The 23,350-nt window shown below is 48.3% G+C and overlaps 1 protein-coding gene across 1 annotated transcript in view; it reads right to left on the bottom strand.

Annotated features, from left to right (window-relative positions):
* Cnih3 (cornichon family AMPA receptor auxiliary protein 3) overlaps positions 1-23,350 on the bottom strand; it is a 114,548-nt gene that overhangs the window by 46,311 nt on the left and 44,887 nt on the right. The window contains exons 2-3 of the mRNA XM_028865431.2: positions 12,220-12,288; positions 8,290-8,337 (exon numbers count right to left, since the gene is read on the bottom strand). Coding sequence (XP_028721264.1) covers positions 8,290-8,337; positions 12,220-12,288 — 117 coding nt within the window. The remainder of the gene's footprint in view (positions 1-8,289; positions 8,338-12,219; positions 12,289-23,350) is intronic.

Consider the following 23,350-nt stretch of genomic DNA (forward strand, 5'->3'; position numbering starts at 1 on the left):
GTGTGTGTGTGTGTGTGTGTGTGTGTGTGTGTGTGTGTGTGTGTGTGTATGCTTATCAGCCTTATTCATAGGTCTGGGATGTTTAAGGAGTATTTGGGTCATGGGCTTCAGTCCTCATGAACTGGTACAGAACCTCCAGGCCTGGATTAGTGACCTGGTGACCGAGTAGGTTATAATAAAGCAAGACTACCCTCTCTTCTACGCATGTCTGCTGAGCGCTTGGTTTTCACAGCCTCCAGAAACATGAGCTCAAACACTCCTGTTCTCTATAAAGTATCCAGTCTCCGGCGCTCTGTGGTAGCAACAGAAAATAAACTAAGACCCAAAGGAATCAGCTTTTCTCAAGTTTTCCCATTTAAAGGTAAATCCCATCCAAATCTAGCCTCACAGAAACATCCAGAGTCATGTCTGACCATCAACTGGGCACCATGGCCTAGTCAAGTTGATACACACAATTAATCATCATGGGTGGAGGGGCAATCTCTCTGTTTAGTAATGTACTCACATTGTTGTAAGACACAGTCAGGGGTTGTGACCACTCTTAATGAGGCAGCCTAAGGTCATTGACCCCAAACCCAGTCCTTGGGGGCTGCTAGACTCCCTCCCTGAGTGAAGCCTACAGTGCAGTCCCATATCTACCTCAAATCCAACTGTCTGTTGAGCCTTGGGTGAGGAAGACATTCTGTCCAGACACAGTCAAGACAGAGCAGGCTTGGAGATGCCTGACCCCACCTGAGCTCAGGACTCTGTCTCATCCTGGACTGTTTCCACTGGAGGCTGCAGTGAGCCACATCTGCCTGTTGACTATCAGCTTCTCTGGGCTGCTGATGTTCTCTCTTTCCGTTATCCTTCAACTAACCTCACCCCGCATGCCTCAAGTACCATGTGGGTGACTGCTTATGAATGACTGGCATCCTCCATTCTAATCACCAGGCATCCCCACCATGCTTCTCTACCCCGGATACCCAGCGGGCCTCTGAAAAGAACGCAGACAGCTGGACCCTCTCAGGACTGAATTAAAACTTTCTAGATGCAGTTCATCCAGAAAGATGTGTGTCAAAATGTCTCCGTGGGGGACATTAGAAACTTCCAGTTCCACTAACAGTGACAACAGACTGGCATTTGTTACTTTCAGATACAATGCCAGCATATGATTTCCACAAAAGGGCACCAAGGGCTCACTGAAGAACACTGACCCTTTGCCCTGTGATTTTTGTCCCGCCCAGTCTGTCCCTGACTTGGTCCCAAGATGAGTTCCAGGAACTAGAATGCTCATAGATTTTATGCAGACCAAACTTTGAAAAAGCACTAAGGCATTGCCATTTCCATCTGACATTATGAGGCTGAACCCCGGTAGGTGTGGGAAGAGGAGATGTGGAACAGAGCCAACCACTCCAGGGTTGCTCCGGTGATGAGGAGCAAATGGCCTGTGGGCTGCCAGAGAGTTAAAGGAGCCTCATGAAGACAAAAATGTTCCCTCCCTGCCATGCCCCACCAAGACCACAGAGCACAGCACATGTCTCATGGATTCAAGAGAGATGCAAATGGCGGCTACAGTATCCTGACGTGGTTCTTTATTTTGACGGCCGTAGAAAACTGACAGTGTCAGGCAGCTGCCTAGATCCTGCTGAAAAGCCAGGGTCAACACGTTTGTCATGGATATGGTTATCGGGCCCTGGTGTGACCCTGCAGCTCTCTGGGAGAAGTGAGGTAAGGACAGGCCCAGTCCTTGTGCCTCCAGCTTCTGGTTCAGGGACCTCATGACAGCATCACTTATGCGGTGAGTAAAATGTTCTGTCTCTCCTCTGACTCACCAGGAGCTTGCCACAGAGAGTCCTTGAAGATAAATTATTCATGAGACACGATGTCGGCACTACTTGCAAGTTTTGTTCCAGGATATTTTTACTTTTCTTCAAGCGTTCCCTTCAGGGGAAACTATCCCACCACGAAGGTAAATGGTATTAGGTAAGATCCCCCAGGCCCTGTGTGGCTCTCAGGATTCAGGTCTTCCCTTTAAAACAGATGAGCAGTATGACTGTAGAGGTGGCCCTTAGGGGTTACATTTTAAAGCAAACTAATGACTTGCCCTACAGTATAGAGATTCAGACTGTGGACTCTGTTCAGATGGACGTGCCTACTGATATCACTTAGGGACTATGAGACCCCCGGGCCTCGATTTCTCTATCTGTCCAGTGGGCCCAATAGCACCTAATTCACGGGGTTTGCTCTGGGGACTCGATGAGTTAGTAACTACTGCCATTGGTCCACCTCAGACGTGCCCAAGCAATGGCTATTTCTGGTTGGAAATCTTATTTACATTACAGATGGCCTCTCCGAGGCATTCCACACGATAGCCTCTGAGTTTATGAGTCCCTATTCACCGCATTCTGTCCTGCAATTAAAATATCTCACCCCCGCCCTGGTGCCCTGCAGGAAGGCAGTGTAGACAGCTAAAAAGACTTGAAGCCAAGTCAGCTCCTGTGGCAGAGAGAGCCTGTGATCGGAAGGGAGGGGTATCCTCACCATTCTCCCAACTAGTCAGTGCACAGCAAATATTATGCACCAAAACAATGTGGATCTTACTCAAGGTTCTGGCTTGTAATTACATCAATTAGGCACCGTCTTTAGTCAGAGAAACTGGACGGACTTTGAAGCCATCTATCTGAAAATTTGTGGAATTAGCAAATGGGGTGAACTCCGGTACAGAAAAGTACTACTTTCAAAAGAAAGGTATTTTTTTAAAAAAGAAATTGGGGAGGGTAAGGTTGCTCAGAGGGTAAAGGACCTTGTCACACAAACCTGATGACCCGAGATCAACCCCCACAACAGCATGAAGGCGAAAGGAAAGGATTAACCCACAATGTTGTCCTCTGGCTGCCATCCACATACATCCAGTGTCTGGATGCTCTCATGGGGACCTTCACTATCCCCCAAGGGCCTGTGTGTCATCTGAGTGGTGCTGTTGGAGGTGATGGGGCTCTTGGTCACTGTGGATGCTTCCTCAGAGAGAACTGAGGGACCCCGGCCTCTTCTTCTTCCCCTTCGTTTTGTAGCTCCTGAGGTGAGTGGTTCTCCCTGCCATGTACTCCTGCCATGATGCGCTAACCATGATGCCAGAGGTTACACGAGGCCACCTGACTGGGACCTCCAGAGAGTGTGAACCAAAATAGCCCTCACCTCTTTATACGTGAATTGCCTCGGGTATTTCATTAAAGTGACAGAAAGCTGACTAATACAGCTATTGCCGTAACAGTATTATATAATAAATCATTCTAAAATTCGGTGTCTCAAAACAAGAGTAATTTACATTTGGTCGTGCATCTAATGGGTAGGTAGGCATGTGGGATCTAGTGGGCTGAGTGACAGATGGCTCAGGTGACTTCCTCGGGGTCTCATTCTCCTCACACCACTGGGCAGGCCTTGGAGGCCTCAGAACTACAGAGGGAGAGGGTATTTCCCAGTGATGCTCAAGGCCTCAACACGTGCAGCCATCTAGCCATATCGCCGTGGAGAAATCTGGTCCTGTGGAGAAGCCCATCTTCAATAGAGAGAAGAGAGAGCATGGAGGGAGAGCATGGACACAGGTGGAACCCACTGCAGGGACATGTGGCCCACGTGAAAACCATGAAGCCAGCCCTGGATACAGTGTACAAGGGTTTGTGTACCCGTGTGTGGCAAATTGAGACTACAGAGCCTTCTTGTTTAACAGAAGTGACTTCCACTGGGAAAGTGGCTGCTTTTGGAGCCACATCATGGAGTTTCTGCAATAGATTCAACTGGTACTGTCAGCTTTATTTCATACATTCAGACCGGGGCTCCTTCCTGTGACAGAGAGGCCGTCTGGGAAGCTTGGGCCACGGAGCATGTCGGGGATACCTGTAGTGTTACTGCCTCTGTGGTTGGTCCAGTGTGGAACAAGAGAGCATCCGCCCCCTCCAATCATCCCACTGAGACCAGCTCCACTACCTCCACAAACCCCACCCACTCCTCCACATCTCCATGAGAAGTCTCAAGAGAGTGGAAGCTGTCTGTGCACCGAGCTGATTCCATCCGCTAACGCCAGAAAACCTGCCGAGGAACCAGACATACTCTGGGAGAAACTAGGACATGAAGAAAGATCCCAGAGTTGTCAAGCAAGAGAGATGTTCCAAACTAAGCAGTCAAGTCCCCCACCTTGGGCAAGATCAGCCAAACTCTGCGATCATTGTGGCCATAGCTGGTCTAATAGCCAACGGAACCCCAGGACTACCAAATCCGAGGCCTGAGGATGGCTGCCAATAAAGCAGGCCCCTCTTTACACTCTTTCCAACTCTTTGGGCTCCACTTGAGCCCTTCCCTGAGATTGCTTTGAACTCACAGATGCAGCAGGCTGCCCTTCCCCAGCCTGCCTGCCACGAGAAGCCGACATGTGCCTAGGAGCAGCCGCCAAATCTCCCGTGACACGTCTCCCAAACAGAGTGTACTCCCAAACAGAGTAGCCCACGGAGCCTGCTACACACCGGGTGGAGAGAGCTGTGCAAGAAGCCACAAAGCATGAATCATGAGCCCAAATCGACACTACCACCCTGCCGCTCCGACAATTACCCGAAGAACACACTTTCTGATAATTATAGAGCTAAAAATGGATCCACTTTGCCACCCTTTCCTCTCTCTCAAGAAGGCCGAGGAGGTGGCTTAGCAGCAATCAGCTGCTGAGACGTATCACATTCTGGGCTGTTTGGGAGGCTGGTTCCAAGAAATTTCTTGGAAGGTACAATTCCCAGAAGGTGGGGATGCTAACTAGATCCACAGGGCTTTCACACTATCCCTAATGCGAACTCGTAGCTTGGGAATCTGAATGGAGCCCATTTGAAACATAAACAACAGGAGGGAGGGGCCCAGGCTGTGTACCACGTCTGTTTACAACCTTGTCTCCAGAACATCCAATGGTTCTTACCTAAGATGAGGGAAGGATGTCACCAGCCAAAGAATCATCTCAACCTGTGTGCCCATGGAAATGCCATACAGGATTTTAGGAGGAGTGAGGGGCAGGTCACTAACAATGTCATTTAGCAGGTGTTAAGTACTTGTGAACTGCATGTGTATATTATCTAATTTTATTCCCAGGATAACACCATGAGGATGAATTGTTTTGTTCTCTCACTTAAGAGTTACCCTGAGGCCTGGGGAAGTGGCTCAATGGTAGATCACTTGCCTTGTATGCGTGAGACCCAGTGTTCGATACCCAGTATTACCCTCCTGAGAAAAGGAGGGCCATCCTGAGCCATACTCCACAGGTCACAGAAATGCTAAGGGTAGACGCAGGATTGGAAGGTGGATGTTTGCCCTCCTCACCACTGTGGTAGTTGAATAGAAATCTCCCCACCCCTTAGGCTCATATATGTGAATGCTGGTTACCAGGAAGTGGCACTGTTTGAAAGGATTAGGAGGTGTGCCCCCGTTAGAGGGAGTGTGTTACTGGGGGTTAGCTTCGTGTCTCTCTCTCTCCCTGCCTGTGGATCAGGATGAAGCTCTCCGCTACTGCCCCAGCATCTGCCTGCATGCCGCCATGCTCCCTGCCGTGATGATAAGGGACTAACCCCCAAGACTGTAAGCCAGCCCCCAGTTAAATGCTTTATTTCATAAGAGTTGCCTAGGTCATGGTGTCTCTTCACAGCAATAGAACAGTGACTAAGATAACCACCATCCTTTAATCCTAAAAACAACAACAACAACAACTGGGGTTGGCTGGAAGCAGACATTGAGGGGTGGAGCTAAATACTGACTGCAAGAGAGGGCAGAAAATATAAACACAGAGGGAACGAATAGGACCAGAAAAGCTACAAGTTAAAAGTCTTCTGAGTTGAAAATGAGTATGACATGGAGTTGGCTTTTATTTTAAAATGCAGGCAGTCTGGGCACGGAGGCACACACCTGTAGTCCCAGCACTAGCAAAGTGGAAGCAGGAGGATGAGGAGTTCAAGGCCAGCCTTTACTCCATGAGACCCTACCACATACACAGAAAAAAAGACAGATTAAATAAATAAATAAATAAATAAATAAATAAATAAATAAATAAATAAATAAATAAATGCCATCTCTAAGGGGCGAGGTCAGTGCATTGTAGATATTTGGTACTGTCCTGGCAACCCCAAAATGAAGACTACAGCATTGCTTCTAACAAGAGGGACCAAAATAGCTATTATTTCCTCACTTAATAGACACAGAGTGAGTATCTTTAATAGGCCACACAGTGCTTTCCATTCATTGTCACCGTATCTGATGATCCGCTCAACATCCCTGACCTTCCTGAGCCTTCTAGCAGCAGAGACAGGCCTCACGCAGAGTACACTGAAGCATATCTGTAGGAATCGCCTACAGAGTTACCAAGTTAAGCTAAAGAAGATGTGAACTAGAGCAGGTTCCCAATGGCCAGATGCAGAAGTTGTTGACTCAAAATTACACTCAGAAAGAAATGGTGCTCTGCTGACATCAGTGGAAACCGTCTTGGCTACCCAGGGCTGGCAGACACAAAGGCAAAGAATACATAGCATCTTAAGCCAAAAGCCAGGCTTGGGGCAAGCGCTTGGAGCAGAAGGGAGACTCCTGGAAGGAATAAAGTGGCAGGCACTTGCCTTGTTAGCCCCCCAGTGCTGGCCACTCCATGGAGCCAGGGAACCATGAGGCTGCAGGGGAATGATCTCACACAGCTACTGTGCCTGAGTCGGTCAGCTCAGGGTTCCTGCTCTCCGATGTCTATCTTGGACTGTCTTCCCTGATGTTGCCCACCGCAGTGAGCAGCAGTTGTGTCTAACTATCATCGGAGGTAGCAGCCAGAAAGGAAGGGGTAAGGAAAAGGCCCTTGGAACACAACATTTCCTGAGTAAAGCGTTTCTGTCTACTGCTCAGAGGGGCAGATGCAAACCACATGCAGATTTGCATATTGTCAAAGCGAATTCCTGCATAGCTTACTCCACATCCTTGCTCTGACCTTGGAAAAGCCTAGGGCACAAGACTGAAGGCAGCAGGACCTTGATGGGGCAACCACTGGCCATCGCCTCCTGTGGCCGGTCTGCGGTCAGGTAACAGAAGGCTGGGTAAGGCTAAGGGGCGTGAATATGGGTGATCACCTGCCCGAGAACACAGGGTGATGCACTCAGGATGGGAAGGCAGCGACTTGGAGTCTGAGAGACAACAGTTTGATTTTGTCTTCCTCGGGCTTATATCACCTAGGCATTATCTTAAAGAACAAACCAGAGAATATGGAATTGATGACCGGAGTGGATTGCCGGTGTCTGTGATATTATCTAGGAAGCATTTTACACATTTTTAATGCAAATGATATGCTATTTTCTTAGTCATTCCTTATTCCTTGGATCACTAATATTATCAAATGCGTGTTCTTATCTGAGCATGCATTCCTGCTGAGACAAATAACATGCGGAATTCTAACAGACCATGTTTCTTAGAAAATATCAAAGGCTAAGTTATTAGCTAGAGAAATGATGGGCTTCTAGATTGGGCTTCCTCCAGTGAAATACAGAAAAGAATTTTAAAACTTTGTAAAACTCTTTTCCATGTCAGTGTTGGTGGGGCCCTTGGTTTTGCAAAAGGCTGTATTTGGGCAAATGATGGCTTTCCTGTGGCCAGTACCCTCCACTCTGTACTGAGGCCAGGAACAGCCTTTGGCTCAAGGCCATGGCCCTTGCTTATTTCACCTGTGAGTCCCTCTTCTCTAGGCTTTACTGACTTACTTTGCTGGCTGGAGAAGGGCAGAGTCTGAACAGACAATGCCAAACGCCCAGCCTGGGTGGCATGCATGCACACGTACTTCCAGAAGAAACTTGGGGTGGCTGTGGTCTACTGCCCCTCTGTGACAGCACTTTCCTGTCCCACCACTCCAACATACCCAGTGATCTTGCCGAAAGGCCAAATTGCAAAGCTGAGTGACAGGTTCGAACCTCAAGACACCCGGCATCTAGTCAAAAACTTCCTTACATCAGGAGGTGTCATTAAAATCCCAAGCCCAGCACAGACAGGAACAAAGACTGGGAGACGACAGGAGCTGTAAATGCTAACCATCATCGCACAGAAAAGGGACACCCTGCAACTCCGAACAGAGAGCCCGTGGACATAGCCAGTGTCTTGCTGACACCTGATTGAAGGTCACCTCCTATAATCAGTCCCTCTTGCCTCTGAAGATTTTCAAAGAACGGAGGCCTGCTCCTACCGTGCCCTCCCTGCTGCCCCTCACCCGATGACCCCTTTCCCTATGACCCTCCCTCCCTCCACCTGGAGGACCCCTCTGACCTTTCTCAGAAGGAAGCAGATGCGTTCGATGTTCCTCAGCCGCTCCCTCTGAGGATGCGTAGGAAAGAAAGGAAACAGGAGGTTAAGGGTGGGCTGACGGTATGAGACGTGCATAATCACCCCAGCAGAGGAAGCAGAACCCACCAGAGACTCAGTCTAGGCACATGCCGGTGGCTCTTCCCAGCACAGTCTGAGCTTGCTTTCACCTCATCAGAACCACTTGCTTTCTGTTCTTTTATTGTTTTGTTTGGGTTTTATTTTTAGAGACAAGGTCTTACTGTGTAGCACAGGCTATCATGGAGTTCATGTGTAACCTAGGTTGGCCTCAGACTCATGAAACTCCTCCTGTGTCAGCCTCCCAAGCGCTGGTTTTACAGGCATGAGCCACCATACCTGGTGGAAATTCACCCTTAAAAGAACTCCGGGGCAGATGGCTCAGGGGGTAAAGTGTTTGCCACTGCAGGCATGAGGACCTGAGTTCAGATCCCAGAACCCATGTAATGAGCCAGCTGCTGTGGCATGCATCCTTCATCTCAGTGCTGGGGAGGCAGAGACTGGAGGATCCCTAGGGCTTGCTCACCAGCTGGTCTAGCCAAATCCAAGACTTCCAGATTCATTGAGAGACCCTGTCTTTTATTATGATGGTGATTTAATTGTGGTGTGTGTGTGTGTATGTGTGTGTGTGTGTGTGTAAAAGTGTGGGTATGTGCACATGAACATAGGTACCCACAGAGCCTAGAAGAGGGCATCAGATCCCCTGTAGCTAGAGTTATAACTTATGGGCGTGCTAGGAACCAAACTCAGGTCCTCTGTGAGAGCAGTACAGAATGTTAACCACTGAGCCATCTTTCCAGCCCTATAACAGAGCCTACCTTAAAAAGCAGAAACAAGCCGGGCGGTGGTGGCGCACGCCTTTAATCCCAGCACTCGGGAGGCAGAGCCAGGCGGATCTCTGTGAGTTCGAGGCCAGCCTGGGCTACCAAGTGAGTCCCAGGAAAGGCGCAAAGCTACACAGAGAAACCCTGTCTCGAAAAACCAAAAAAAAAAAAAAAAAAAAAAAAGCAGAAACAAAACAAACAAATGAATAAAACTGTGCAGAGAAACTAAGGAAGACATGTAACATCAACCTCTAGCCTCAGCACACATGCGCACACACACATGAGCATGCACACAGATAATGTATCTATTTTTAAAAAAGAACACTCCTGGCAAAAGCATGCATTCTTCTTTCACCACCCAGCATTCATTTTCCTATGGTCAAAGTCTCCATGCATTCACAGCAGATGGGCTGGATGCAGCGTGGCCACCATATGCTCACCGTGTATCTCAGGCACAGGACACCTCGCTGGATCCCTAAGAGCAAGAAGCTTGTATCCTTATTAGTGGATACTATGTTGTGTTGCCTTCTCTGTGTGAGTGTACTTGGAGGAAACATGTCCTCCCTGGAGTTAGGCTACCAACTGTGCCCTGGGCTATGACTTTTCTAGAAGTCAAGTCCATCTGTCTCCAAGGACGGGCTCAGTTCCACGGAAAGATGCTATGAAGCTGAGCAGAGGATGCTGCCCACAGCAGACGTTAAATGCCCCAGCTTCCTTTCTCTGCTATAACTGTCAAGATTTCTGAGCCACGCTGAACACAGCTGTGGCATCTCTGGCGCTTCATTACGAAGCAATTTGGTCACTGTAGACATAATGGTGATGAGCTTCCTTGTGGATCAGAAGAGGACAGGTGGGTGGGACACTTCAGTTTCCCTAATTGGATCATAAATACAGTGATCTCTGTGCAGCCCAGAAACACAGAGGAAGGAGCCACATCAGGATGAGTTATTGCCCACGCGGCAGGGAAGACAAGTTATACATGTGAGAGAATTCATACAGATGCATACACAAGCAAGAGACACACATACTCCAGAGAGCCAGAGCCCTGCAGGAAAAAACTGTCCCTCCCTGTGACAGAGACTTCCCAGTGGGGGTGGAGAATGGGAAGGGAACCTTCCTGCCCTGGAAGAGGTCCACCAAAACTTCCACCAATACTTGAAGCTTTAGGGCATCTTTAATCTACGGAGCATGGGTCATAGCTCAGTAGCAGAGGGCTTCCCTAGCTTGTCCAAAGATCTGAGTTCTATGCCTACCCTAAGAAAAGGAGGGAAAAAAGAAAAAAAAAATCAAATGGATTTCATGCCCTCATTAAGAAATGCATTGCACAGTCAGCAAGTTCTTGGGACCCAAGTTCCTCTGGAGCCAGAACTGTCAACCGGTGAGGCAAGTGTGTAATCTCAGAGCCTGAACGCTGCTCTCTCTGGAGGTTTCAGGAGGCCAGAGGACTGGAGATAGTTACAAGCAGTGGCTGATGCATTTCGTTCCCTGCTGGGACATAATGTCCCCACAACAGGGAAAATCATAACATGTCGACATGCTCGCCTAATTATAGCTTTCAGGACGTTTCAGCTTTGTTTTTAATCCCTCTTCTCCAGGGGCACCTCAGGCTTCGGTCTGTCTGCGTCTGGGCTTCACAGGACTCAGCTCCTTAATTAATCTGATAACTAATTAGAAATGTTGCTGTAATAGGAGTTTACAAAAAAATTAGAGCTGGGACGTAGTTCAGTGGTAAAGCACGTATGTGTGTCCAAAGGGACTCGACCCCAGCAGCTTAGGAAGAGTAAGGTGTAGAGGTCCACACCTTCATATTTCAGTTTCCATTTCTGTCTCTGGCAAATAGTTCTGGATGCTACCTAGTGACTGCTCTTTCTGCACTATCTTTTTTCCAGAAGAATCTACCTCTCTGCTAAAGGGTGGGGGGTATGCAATTCCTAACTTAATGCCTAAATAAAGGACTTGTCCTGATAAGCCAAAAAAACAGACTCCAGGTTTCACCAGGTGCCTACAAGCTGGCAGAGAACTGGCATGCTAGAAACAAGGGTCCAGACAAACTTCCCCACTCATTCTGCTCAGGAATCCTACCAGTTCATTTGGAAATGAACATGCTTGGCTTCGAGCCACCGTGAGCACCTATGGGTACTGATGAGCAGGTGTGTGCTGTGGGTGCCAAATTCAGTGTCCAGAAAGACATGAGCCCCTGGGCAAACACCGTTCAGGCCTGGCAGAGCCAAGCTATCACAGGTGGAGGGTACGACTGGTAGAGGAGAATAAAATTACAACTTCTATGAAATACACTAAGCTTTCAAGTGGTTCTTGGGGGTACTTTGAACTAACGCAGTTTGCTTTTTATAGCTGACTTTGAAATAGTTTGGCTCGACTGTACAGAATCAAAGACTGTCACGCTGAAGCGGGCCTTAGATAGTATAAAGCCAAGTCTTTTCAAGAGCCAGCTTGAACTGATGGTCATAAGATGGGCTTTGGAGATGGGCAGCGCTGGGTTCCAGACCTTACATCCAGAAACGGAACCCAGAGCTCATCAACTAGACCGCACCAGATTCCCTGGTGCACAACAAGCTGACGCCAAGCCACAGGCACCAGAGACGAAAGCCCACCAGATAATGGGGCTGTACCTGGTGCTGCATCCATCTGTCTACCCTCCACGAGAAACGCAGGCATTGACCGCCTCCCGCAGAGCAAGCGGTACATACATGGTCCTCGCACACCCTACAGACATGCTGGCCAACACAGAGCCTTTGTCTATGGCCACAGATAAGGAACCAAACATCACCAGTACCAGGCTTGAGGACTCAGCACCACAGTACAGCAGATCCCCGCCCCCTGGGCTACAGGAAATGCCACACTTGACTGGCACCTTTTGCAAGAGCTTAGCCAACCTCAGCAAGGAGGCTCTGTAACAACTACCAGCAAGGAACAGAGGCAAGACCAGGACAATGTGTTCTCCTTTATTCTGCTCTTTAAAACCTCCACATTCCTTCACAAGCCCAGTGACCTGTGGGGACACTCCCTGCCCACCACCAGCATCACCACTTACCGCGTGGACAGGGTTGCACTGGTCTATGGGACTCTTAAAGTCCGTCCTTAACTCATCGAAGGCGATTATCTGAAAGAGAACACATACAGTCAATACTGTGCGCATGTGATCTGTGCCACTACCCAAAACTCCCTGCGGCTCTGTCCCCAGACACCATAGGTGGAGAGAACCACACAAAGCTGACCGGGAGCTAGCCACTGCTCAAAATGGCAATGGGCACACGGGTCTGTTGTCTTCTACCTATGACGTTTGCTTTGAAACTTCCCAAGTAGCATTTTTTTTTAAACGTTTTCTGTTCCTTATGCAGCCTGTACAAAGATGTAGGAAAAACTAGTCTGAAGGAGCTAAGCATGGTAAAGGCATAAAAATGTAACACTTCTAGCATGTTCCCTGACAGGCACTGAAGTTTATTGATTATCTGTTTGTTTGTTTGGCAGAAATGCCGACTGTAAGTATAAAGAAGTCAGGGGGGAAATGAGGAAAGAAAGGAAAGCTAAGTTGTGCTGTGGGATGTTCTGTATGGCAAATGTGTTGCTCTGATTGGTCAATAAATAAAACACTGATTGTCCGTGGCTAGGCAGGAAGTATAGGCGGGACTAACAGAGAGGAGAAAAGAAAGAACAGGAAGGCAGAAGGAGTCACTGCCAGCCACCGCCAGGACAAGCAGCATGTGAAGATGCCGGTAAGCCACGAGCCACATGGCAAGGTATAGATTTATGGAAATGGATTAATTTAAGCTATAAGAACAGTTAGCAAGAAGCCTGCCATGGCTATACAGTTTGTAAGCAATATAAGTCTCTGTGTTTACTTGGTTGGGTCTGAGCGGCTGTGGGACTGGCAGGTGACAAAGATTTGTCCTGACTGTGGGCCAGGCAGGAAAACTCTAGCTACAAAGTTGTCACAATGAGAAACAATGACAACTCTAAATGTCCCAAGACTAGGTCAGCAGCCTGGGCAGGACATGCCCAGCACTGCATGCTCTGAGGCTCAGCTGGAGCTGTGGCTCCCCGTTTGTCAGAGGAGGAGGAGGATAGGAAGGGGACCTTCTGCCGTCACAGGATGAGGCATGTCCCATCCACATGAGGGTAAAGGCTCTCAAGACCCAGCCACCCTGTCTGCTACAGGGGCCTAAATGGCAGAACACAGAGGTGTTTGACCCAGGGACTTTCCTTTCTTGGGCAGGGTGGGGCAGAGGGTGGAGGCTTTAGATATTCTCAGCAAAGTCTCCTCACTGGTATAGTTGGGATCCTGAATGAATCTGAAGGCCCATCCATGTGTTAAGGGGTTGCTGCCCAGCCCATGACACTCTTGGTTGCTTTTTTGTTAGAGTGTTTGGCTGGGTGGGTGGTTGGGTGGGTGGTTTGGTCAGATGGATTTTTTTTTTTGAGACAGGGGTCCACGTATCCTGGGCTGGCTTCCAACTTACTATAGATCTGAGGATGACCTTGAGCTTCTGATTCTCCTGCCCCCACTTCCTAAATGCTGAGATTACATGTGTGTGCTTCCACCCTCGATTCATGCAGTGCTAGGGATGTAACTCAGAGCTCCACCACTCCACGCTAAGTAAGCACTCGGCCCATGGAGCTACACCCCAGCCCATTGCTGTGCTGGGTAGTAAAAACCTTTAAGAATGGGGGCATAGTGAAGCGAAGACCTTTTTAGTCTTACTGGGTTGTTTTTGTTTTGTTTTCCTTCCTGACCACTTGACAGTGCAGAGGTGAATAGGCCTCCTCTACCATGTGGCTCCCTTTCCATGATGTTCTGCCTACCACAGGCCCAAAATCCCAATGCCAATAAACCATGAGCTGAAGCGTTGGATGACACCAGGAGTTAACCCAGACCTTTCTTCCTTAGGAGTTATCTCAAGTATTTAGTCACAGTAAGGGAAAGATGTCTACCACACCTACTGAGCATAACCTCCACTAAGGTACATTTCAGGGAGCCCTGAATATGTGGTAAAAAATAATGGAGTAAAGAAGCCAGCTTAGCACCCAGAGAGCTCCTAACCCAGCCCCATGTGGCTGAGACGAAGAGCCAAGTGAGCGTGGGCGACTTTACTCTGCAAAGCAGTGTATTTACAGCATCCCTAAGTCTCCTCACTTCAACATGGCTACAGAACTAGAGGAACACACCGCCATAGCTTGTGCCCAGAGGACGTTCCTGGTACCACCTTTGATGGACAGTTGGTTATTTAGCCAGGACTGCTCAGGATGCTGCATCTCCCGCTGGCTCTATCAAGCTGAGCATCCTCTTCACTGGACTGACCTATGATTCTCCCTAAAGCATCCACCCACAGCCAAGGCCAGAGCAGTGAGCCACAGCCTGCAGGCCAGGCCAGCCTGACACCCACTCTCTCATGACCTGTGGGCTAAGAGCGACTCTCACATTTTTTAAAAGAGTTGAAAAATAGCATCAAAAGAAAAATACTGTTTTTGTAACATGTAAAAAAAATATGCTAAATTAAAACCTTGGTGTCCATGGATAGAGTTTTGCTGGTACGTGATCATGCTCATTTCTCTTTCTGTATATTGCTTTCGAAGACTCTGAGGCGCGGTGAGACAAATATGTCTGCTAACGTGTGTTTTAGAGGAAATAGTTGGTCCCGGATCTATTCTTGTATTTGTCCTCCAGAGCAGTGGTTCTCAACCTCCCTAATCCTGCAGCCCTTTAATACAAGTCCTCATGTTGAAATGACCCCCAGCCATAAAATTATTGTCGTTGCTACTTTGTAACATAATTTTGTTACTGTGATGAATTGTAATGTAAATATTTTTGGTGATAGAGGTTTGCCAAAGGGGCACACCCCACAGAACCACTGCTCTAGAGGGTTGGTATCCCATACAGTGGCACTGACCATGTGGGCTAATACTTCAGTTTAAAATTGTATTGTCTAAAGTTCAATCTGCAATCATTGTTAACTGTAAAAAAAAGGGGGGGGAGGGGATCTGGGGAGATGGCTCAGGTGGTAAAGCCACACAAACATGGGGGCCCTGATTTTAACCCCAGCATCCCTGTAACAGCTGTGGAACATGGTAATACCAGAATGGGAAAGTCAGAAACAGGGGGATTCCTGGGACTGGCTAGCCAACCAGACTGTACAAATCTGTGAGCTCCAAGTTCAGTGAAGGATCTTATCTCATAAACTGAGGTGGAGAGCAGTCAAAAAGATACCTGTACACATGCAGACACAAATGTATATACACATGTGATCATGCACCTACACTATACACACACACACACACACACACACACACACACACACACACAGCCATGTACAGAGAGCCATATAAGTCTGTTATCTATCACACAGCTCATGTATAACAACAGTTCAATCCCTGCAGGAATTTCTAAAGGGTAGTGCTACATTAGCTATACACAGAATGGGTCCAATCCCCCCCCACACACACACAAAAGCCTTTAGGGATTGCCTCTATTGTGACCTCAGCACATCTCTACTCCCTAAGCAAAGTCTCTCCAGCCACTGCTTACACAGACCCCATCATCCTAATCATCCGCTGACATGACTGGCTGGACACGTCCACCCGAAAACGTGCCTGTCAGAACTGAACACTAGACCCTAGGTGAGGCTGGCTGCCACAGAACAAGAGCATCGGCTGCCATCTCTGCTCTGCACCACAAGCCTCTGTACATGCATCTTGGCTGTACCAGCCCTGAATCTTCTCCATGTGCTCCAGTTAAACCCAATCCACCTCATTCTACATGAGTATTGTTGGCTTTGGGTGTCTGAGAGCAGGAAGTGACCTTTATCCCTATTCACTCTTCCTTAATCACCCAGTCCAATCTTTTGAGACATAACCCGTCTCCTAAATGTATGTCCTGATAAATGCTATGTCCTCAGCATCCCCCACGAACCATGGGCTCAAAGCAGGACCATGGACAGAGACTTCCAGCTGCCATTCTCCAGCGCCAGGGAGGCTAACTTCAGTGCCTTCTGTGCCTGGTATTTATCTATCGGACACGATAGATTTTGCTATCACCTAGAAAGACAGACAAGTCCCCACATTCTGATCCTGTTCCACCCTAGCCCCAGGCCTGAATCTCTGTCCCTGTACAAGAGAGCGCAGGCAGGTGAACCCGGGCTGACTGGGGCAGCGGTGGCTGGTTGTAAAGCAGGACAGAGGAGCTGCTGGGGATCTTGAGACACTCAGTTCCATGCCTGGGCCCCACCCTGGAGGAGGGTAGAGACCGGAAAGCTGTGGGTGCAGCTCGTGCCAGTGAGCTCCACCCCAGTAAGCTATGACCTGGCTGCTTTCTGTGGTGGCCAGGGTCATCAGCATCCCCACTACCCCAACGCCACAGCTGAATCTGTCCACTTGGTTGACAACTTCAGGAGGCATCTTTTATACTCAGGTCCTGTGCTAGCCACTTGGAGACACTAAACTCTAGAAGACACAGCTCCTGGCCTCATGATGTACCCTGCCTGTGGCAATGGGGGACATGCTCACAAACAGTTCATTGTATTACCAATGTAATAAGGACCAGAACCAAGAAAATCACTATATTTCTCACAGGGTCACTATGTCAGGTGCTGGGCCATGTACTACACAAACTTGCATCATTTAATCCTTAATTCCCCATGAAAGAGGTTTATTATTGCCCCATTTTAGAGATGGAGAATGATGCCGATGAGGTTGATGACTCTAGTGGCAGATTAGACTCCACGACACTAATCCAGGCAGTACCCACAGGGCTGCTCCACAGAGTATATATGGAGGAGGAAGGGAGGATTCTAAGACACAGTGAAGGATGAGCAATTGGCCTGGGGAAACAGCACAGTGTCCCAGGAGAGAGATTTAGGTCATCCTCTACCTGTCCAGATCGTCCGCAGACTCCTCAGCCCTGCCTCCTGCTTGTCTCTGGGAACGGGGCAGCAGGGCAGAGGGCAATCCTCAGGCTCCGAAACCTATGAGTGTGAGAGGCACAAGGACGATGCTGTGATTGAAGGTGGTTAGAAAAATGGCCGTGACTCAGTTGTGCACACTTGAGCCTCCTGTGTGTCCCAATAATCCACTGGACCACATAGCCCAGCACCAAACAGTACTAGGTGAACTTGAACTCCTGACCCAGTGATACAGTCACATCAAACATCACACTCATTTTTTCAAAACCGAATACAGTAAGATCCACCCTTTTAGTGAAAACTCCTTAAATCTCAACAAGCTCACAATCCTGTGAACACACTGTGATGGTGATATATTGTTTTTATTGCTCCCCCATCCTGTCCTCTTAACTCTGAGAGTCAGCTGCTCTCCTACCCCTAACCCTGCTTCCTGCCTGGCAATCACCGATGTCTGCTTCATCTCTAAAGCTTTACCTTTGTCCAAATATCACAGAAATGGAACCATGAAGCATGTGGGCTTTTCGGGTGGCTGCCTTTCACATGACAATGTGTTCAACATTAGTCACATTGTTGTTTATGTCAACAGCCTGCTCCTTTTTGCTGCTAAGCTGTACTCGGGTCTAAAGATACACTAAAGCTCACTTATCCAATTCACCTGCTTGAAGATGCTTGGGCTGTTCCTAAATTTTGATGATTTGTAACCAGAGCCAGTACAAACATTTGCAGAGAAGCATCTGTCTTCCCTGGGTGATAGGGGAGAAATTGCTAGATGATTCGATAAATGTATGTCTAGGTTTGTCAGGAACTGATAAACTTTTCCAGAGTATCTGTAACACTGTGTCAAACACCATGTGAGAGTTCCAGACATATCACATCCAGGTCCAAAATTATTAGGGTTGATTTTGCTTAGCTGTTTCAATAGGTGTGGGAATGGAGCCACTGCGGTTTCCATTTGCATTTCTCCAGTGAGTAAGGACACTGGGAATCTTTTCATGGGCTTAGTCGCCATCTGTGTGTCTTCTTTGGGGAGGCATATGTTTGAATCATTGGCCCCTTTTGCACAAATAAAAATAAGAATCTGTTTTCATATTGATGGTTTCTTTTCAACACCAGGGACTGAGCCCGGGGCCTCTCACATGCCAAGCAGGCACTCTACTACTAAGGTCCATTCCTAGCCCGCTTTTTCCCTTTCCTTTTTTAAAACATTTGAGATAGGGTTTTTGCTGTGTTCCCCAGGCTGACCTTGAATGACCAGAGCAAAAGCTTTTATTGTGACACTTGACAACTATTCTTTTACGTACCCCACTTTTGGTCCTGGACTTAAGACTTGCATGGCTCTAAAAACCCTTGCCTGTGGGAGAGTTTAAACCTCAAGTTTAATTTCAAAAATATATTTTTGAATTTTTCTGAAATCTCACTCCTATTATGTGAGCTCTGTGCACTTAGTGCTTCAAGGAACTGGCCTGTTCCATCCAAGTTGTTAAATTTAGTCTGTTGAAGCCAACTTCCATTGTTACTACCCAGCCACCAGCCACCAGCCGCCAGCCGTCAGCCGCCAGCCACCCCCACTTCTTTCCTCTCCAGACATTTGCCATGGGGATTGGAGTGAGTACAAGAGAAGGCAGGACGGGCCCAGAGCAAAGCAATGGAGAGAGAGAGGAGGAACAAGTCCCCAAGATCCAAGATGGCCAAGGTGTGCAGGAAACTCTGAGCCTGGACCCTGCCTGAGAGCTCAAGACTAAGCAAGGCCCTGAAGTAGGACATCAGAGGCCTCTTGAGAGCTACTGATGAGGATGGGAGAGAGAAGTAAGTGTTGGGACCTGGTACAGTGCTGAGACAGACACTCTGAAAGAGTCATAGCTGTGGTCCAGGGCAACCACAGAGAAGGAACGGGGTGTGGTAGTATTCTAATTGTACTGAAATGTGATTTTGATTGTATGTTAATAAATAAAGTTGCCCGGGGATCAGAGCTATTAGAGCCATAGCAAGAGTGTGGCGGTGGTGGCACACGCCTTTAATCCCATAGATCTCTGTGTGTTCAGGGATACAGCCAGAATTGGAGACATATGCCTTTAAGACCTAGGGGGCTGTACATTCAGACAGTGACGAGGCAGTCATGTGTTTGTGTTTACAACCAATGAGAAGGCAGAATGACTGGAAAATCGACTTACACACAGGAAATAGCTCTCTCTTTCGGGCAACTTTATTTATTAACAAACAATCAAAATCACATTTCAGTACAATTAGAATACCACCACAACGGGGGAAGGGTACAGCACTGATAAGGAGCTCTTTCTGCAGTGCTGGACCCAGCCACCACCACCCCTGCTCAGGCTCCCTCTCCTCCTAGTGCTCCCAACACACCAATGACAATGGAACAGAGAAGGCCGCCAGGCGAAGCCCATGTGAGGAGTCTCCCCCAAAACCACAGCAGTATCAGTCCCTGCTTGTGTCCACCCTAAGCTCAGCTGTCCTCTATCCAGTCCAGCCTGAGCATCAGGAGGCAGGCGTCTCAGAACCAGCTTGTGAGGCGGGGAAACACAGTCCTTCTAGAATATGCCTCATGAAACAGGCAATCTGCTAAAAATAGTAACTGTGTACTCCCCCAAAACCTTGGAAGGTGAAGAAGTGACTGACATCTCATCCTCCATCAGCTGATGAGTTCCCATGCTGCCCATCAGAGGTTAGCATCAGGAGGATGAGTCTGGAATTATCTCTTGCCCGTGTTTGTTGTGGTGTCTTATTCTGGCTGAAGCTGCCCTGCTTTGCATTCATGCTGTGTTATCTTACTGATATAATTTAATCTGAAGGAAAACTCTGTGGATGTGACAGGGACTTCCTCTGGGACATAGTACAGGAAATATAGGCCCAGTGAGAGTTTTAATGACATTCTTGATGTCACAGGATGAGTGAGGCACAGTTAGCACATGCCTAGACATGAGCTCTGAGCCAGCCAGTACTCCATCCCGCACGCTGTGCCCACTCTGTGACTTGAAAGGGTAAAAGAAAGTGTGGAGTTACTAAAGATGAAAAAAAAAAAATTCTTGACTGGATGCCCAGGATTCTCTGGCACCATTCTTTAGCTCTGAAAAACAGCCATGATGAAGAAGATGAGACCCTCTGTCACCACAGAGATTGTAATCTGGGGCAGGGAGATAATTAACAAATAGATAAGAAGATATCAGAAAATGGTAGGTTAGGTGACCACAATGGAAAGAGTTGATATGAAGAAATCAGAGTGGGGTGGGCGGTCAAGGAGGGTTTCTCTGAGGAAGCATCACTTATGCCAAGAAAGAGAACTGAGCAACCAGGAGGCCAGGCATGGAGAGGGCTGTGTGTGTGTCTTCCAGCAAAAGGTAACACAAGCAAGAAGTGTTTGTTTGGCTCACCATTACAGCTCGTAATCCATTGTTGTAGGGAAATCAAGGCAGGAACTCAAAGTCCCAAACCCACAGTCAAGAGCAGAGTCTTGTCTGCTCGCTGCTTACGTAGCTTTCTCCTCTCCTAAAGTAGTTCTAGACTCCTGCCTAGGGAATGGCACCACCCATAGTGTTATGGGTCTTCCCACATCAACTAACAATCAAGACTACCCTGAAGACATGACCATAGGCCAACCTGATCTAGATAATCCCTCATAAAGAACCTAGGGTCTAGGTTGTGGGCTGAAGAGATAGCTCTGCTGTGGGATGGACTGTATGTCAAATTGCTCTGGTCAATAAATAAAACACTGATTGGCCAGTGGCCAGGGAGGAAGTAGGCGAGACAAGGAGAGAAGAGAGTTCTGGGAAGTGGAAGGTTAAGTGAGGGAGACCTGCCAGCCACCACCATGACAAGCAGCATGTAAAGACGCCGGTAAGCCACGAGCCACGTGGCAAGGTATAGATTTATGGAAATGGATTAATTTAAGCTATAAGAACAGTTAGCAAGAAGCCTGCCATGGCCATACAGTTTGTAAGCAATATAAGTCTCTGTGTTTACTTGGTTGGGTCTGAGCGACTGTGGGACTGGAGGGTGATAGAGATTTGTCCTGACTGTGGGCAAGGCAGGAAAACTCTAGCTACATAGCTCAGCCAGCAAGAGCACTCATGGCTCTTCCAGAGGACCCGGGCTTGAGTCTCAGCACCCATGTGGTGGCTCACAATCATCTGTAACTCCAGTTCCAGGGTATCCAATGCCCTCTTCTGGCCTCCACAAGCACCGGCACACATGGTACACAGACATACATGCAGGCAAAACATCCATACACATAAAATAAAAATAAGTAAATATTTTTTAAAAAACAGCTAAATTTTAAAGACTCTGGGTTGTGTCAAGTCGACAGTGAACACTGACCTGCACAGTTGAGGAAGAATGTTTCAGAGAAGTAAGCTTTGACGTAAGGAGGATAAAGCTTGGCAGTGGGAGACGAAGAAGGGCCAGCAGAGAACAAGATGGGCTGTGATAGAGAAATCAAAAAACACAGCCTGGTGCAGAAACAAACCAGGAAGGGCTCACTGCAGCCCTCACACGGACCACTGTGGGATGTGACCCTCGGGTGACTTGCAGGGCTGGTTTACATTGGCTGCTCACACTGCCTCATTCTAACAAGAGCTGCTCAAACAGAGCCTGGGGGAAGGGGCAGGAGGAACACTTAGGACAGGTCAACAAGAACGAAACCAGGATGGGTAAAAAATTCATGTCCTCCTGGAGCCTCAGGGTAGGACATTACTTAGTGTCCTTACAGATTTAGGAAAGATGAAGTCATATTCGAGCAGAAGCCCTAAGTCCAATAAGAATATCCTCATGAGAGACAGAAATGGACACACAGAGGCCATATAATCAAAGTGGTACAGATGTCAGCCCAGAGACACCAAGGATGGCTAGGAGTCGCCACTAGCCACTAGCTAAGAAGGGCTTTTCTACAGCACCACCTTGTCTGCATAGATTAAGCTTTCAGAGCCAAGAAGATGTTCTAGTGTCTTAATCTACCCAGTGTGTAAGGAAGTAGTACTTGGTTAGGCAGTGCCAAGGAACTGATGCACCTGTTTTCAAAGTACCAAAAGCTTTGTTCCATAATCTGCTTCTGTGTCTGGGAAAAATGGCTGTGAGTATGGGAAGGGAACAAGCCAGGACATCCCTGACCCAAAACACTTCCCCTGGGAAGCGGCTTTCCTCCCGTAAGTCCCCAGACCTGTGCACAGACAGTTCAGACACGGAACACAGTGTCTCATTTCCTCTCCATGTCTTATTCCTGTAAAAGCATGCTTTCAATAAAATCCTAAACTTTCTGATCAGTTGGCTACATAGGACCTATGTTTAGTCCTAGTTTTCTGTCTGAAATGAGTGCAGCCTGTGGGCTGTCATCTCTTCCTTCGCTGACTCTAAACTGCTCTGGAAAAGTGTCTCATGCACTCCTGGGAAGAGTGGAGCAGCAGCTCCAGGCTCAGACAGCTGCTTGGAGGCTGTACGCGGTGCTGAGCATTTTTCCAGGTCCTTGCTCAGCCATCGAGGCCCGTGAAGCATCTCAAAGCAGCTCTCTCATCCTCGACAGCTGCTCATGCCTTTCCCACTGTCATGGGAAGCTGGTGCCTCAGATCGGCAGGTATTTTATGTGGCGTCCCCAACAGATGTGGTAGCTTCCTTCCCCCCAACAGATGTGGTACCTTTCCCCAAATGAAGCACGGAGAAGAGTGAAAGGTCAGTCAGAATTGCCCAGGGCCACCCGATGAAGGGCAGATCTGGAGTCCAGGACTCACCCTCTCCTTCTGTCATCCTTGGCCTTTGCTAGTGGGTCTCACTTTCCATTATAGAGGGAATAAGGAACACTCCATGAGTACCACCACCGGGCATGACCCAGCAGGATGGGCACCAGCACTCTGCCATCTGAGGATTGCCAATGTGCCTGCTTATCCCTACATGACGAAAAGCTAATAAGACCAAGGCAGGCAGCTTAAAGCCAACACAGGGAGCTGAGTCTTGTCCTAACGCCACTGGCTCTCATCTAGCGGGGGCCCTTTGGAAAAGCAGAATCAGGAGTTGTGTCTCCTGGGCAGCACACACCGGACGGCTTGTTATTGTCACCGTGCCCCCATGCACTCTCATCATGACCAGGGATCCCCGTGCTGTGGCCTGCCAAGAAGATGGGACCCGGCCAATTCCATCGCCGAGTCTAAAGGGGCGGGGCCACTTGGATATGGGAGGCGTGACCCGACGATTAGGAAGGAAATGGAACCCCACCCTTCTATCCGTTGTTCCTCCACATCTGACCCCCTACCAACACCCCACATTCAG

The sequence above is a fragment of the Peromyscus leucopus genome, chromosome 15 (genome assembly GCF_004664715.2).
Source record: "Peromyscus leucopus breed LL Stock chromosome 15, UCI_PerLeu_2.1, whole genome shotgun sequence".
Taxonomy (NCBI): domain Eukaryota; kingdom Metazoa; phylum Chordata; class Mammalia; order Rodentia; family Cricetidae; genus Peromyscus; species Peromyscus leucopus.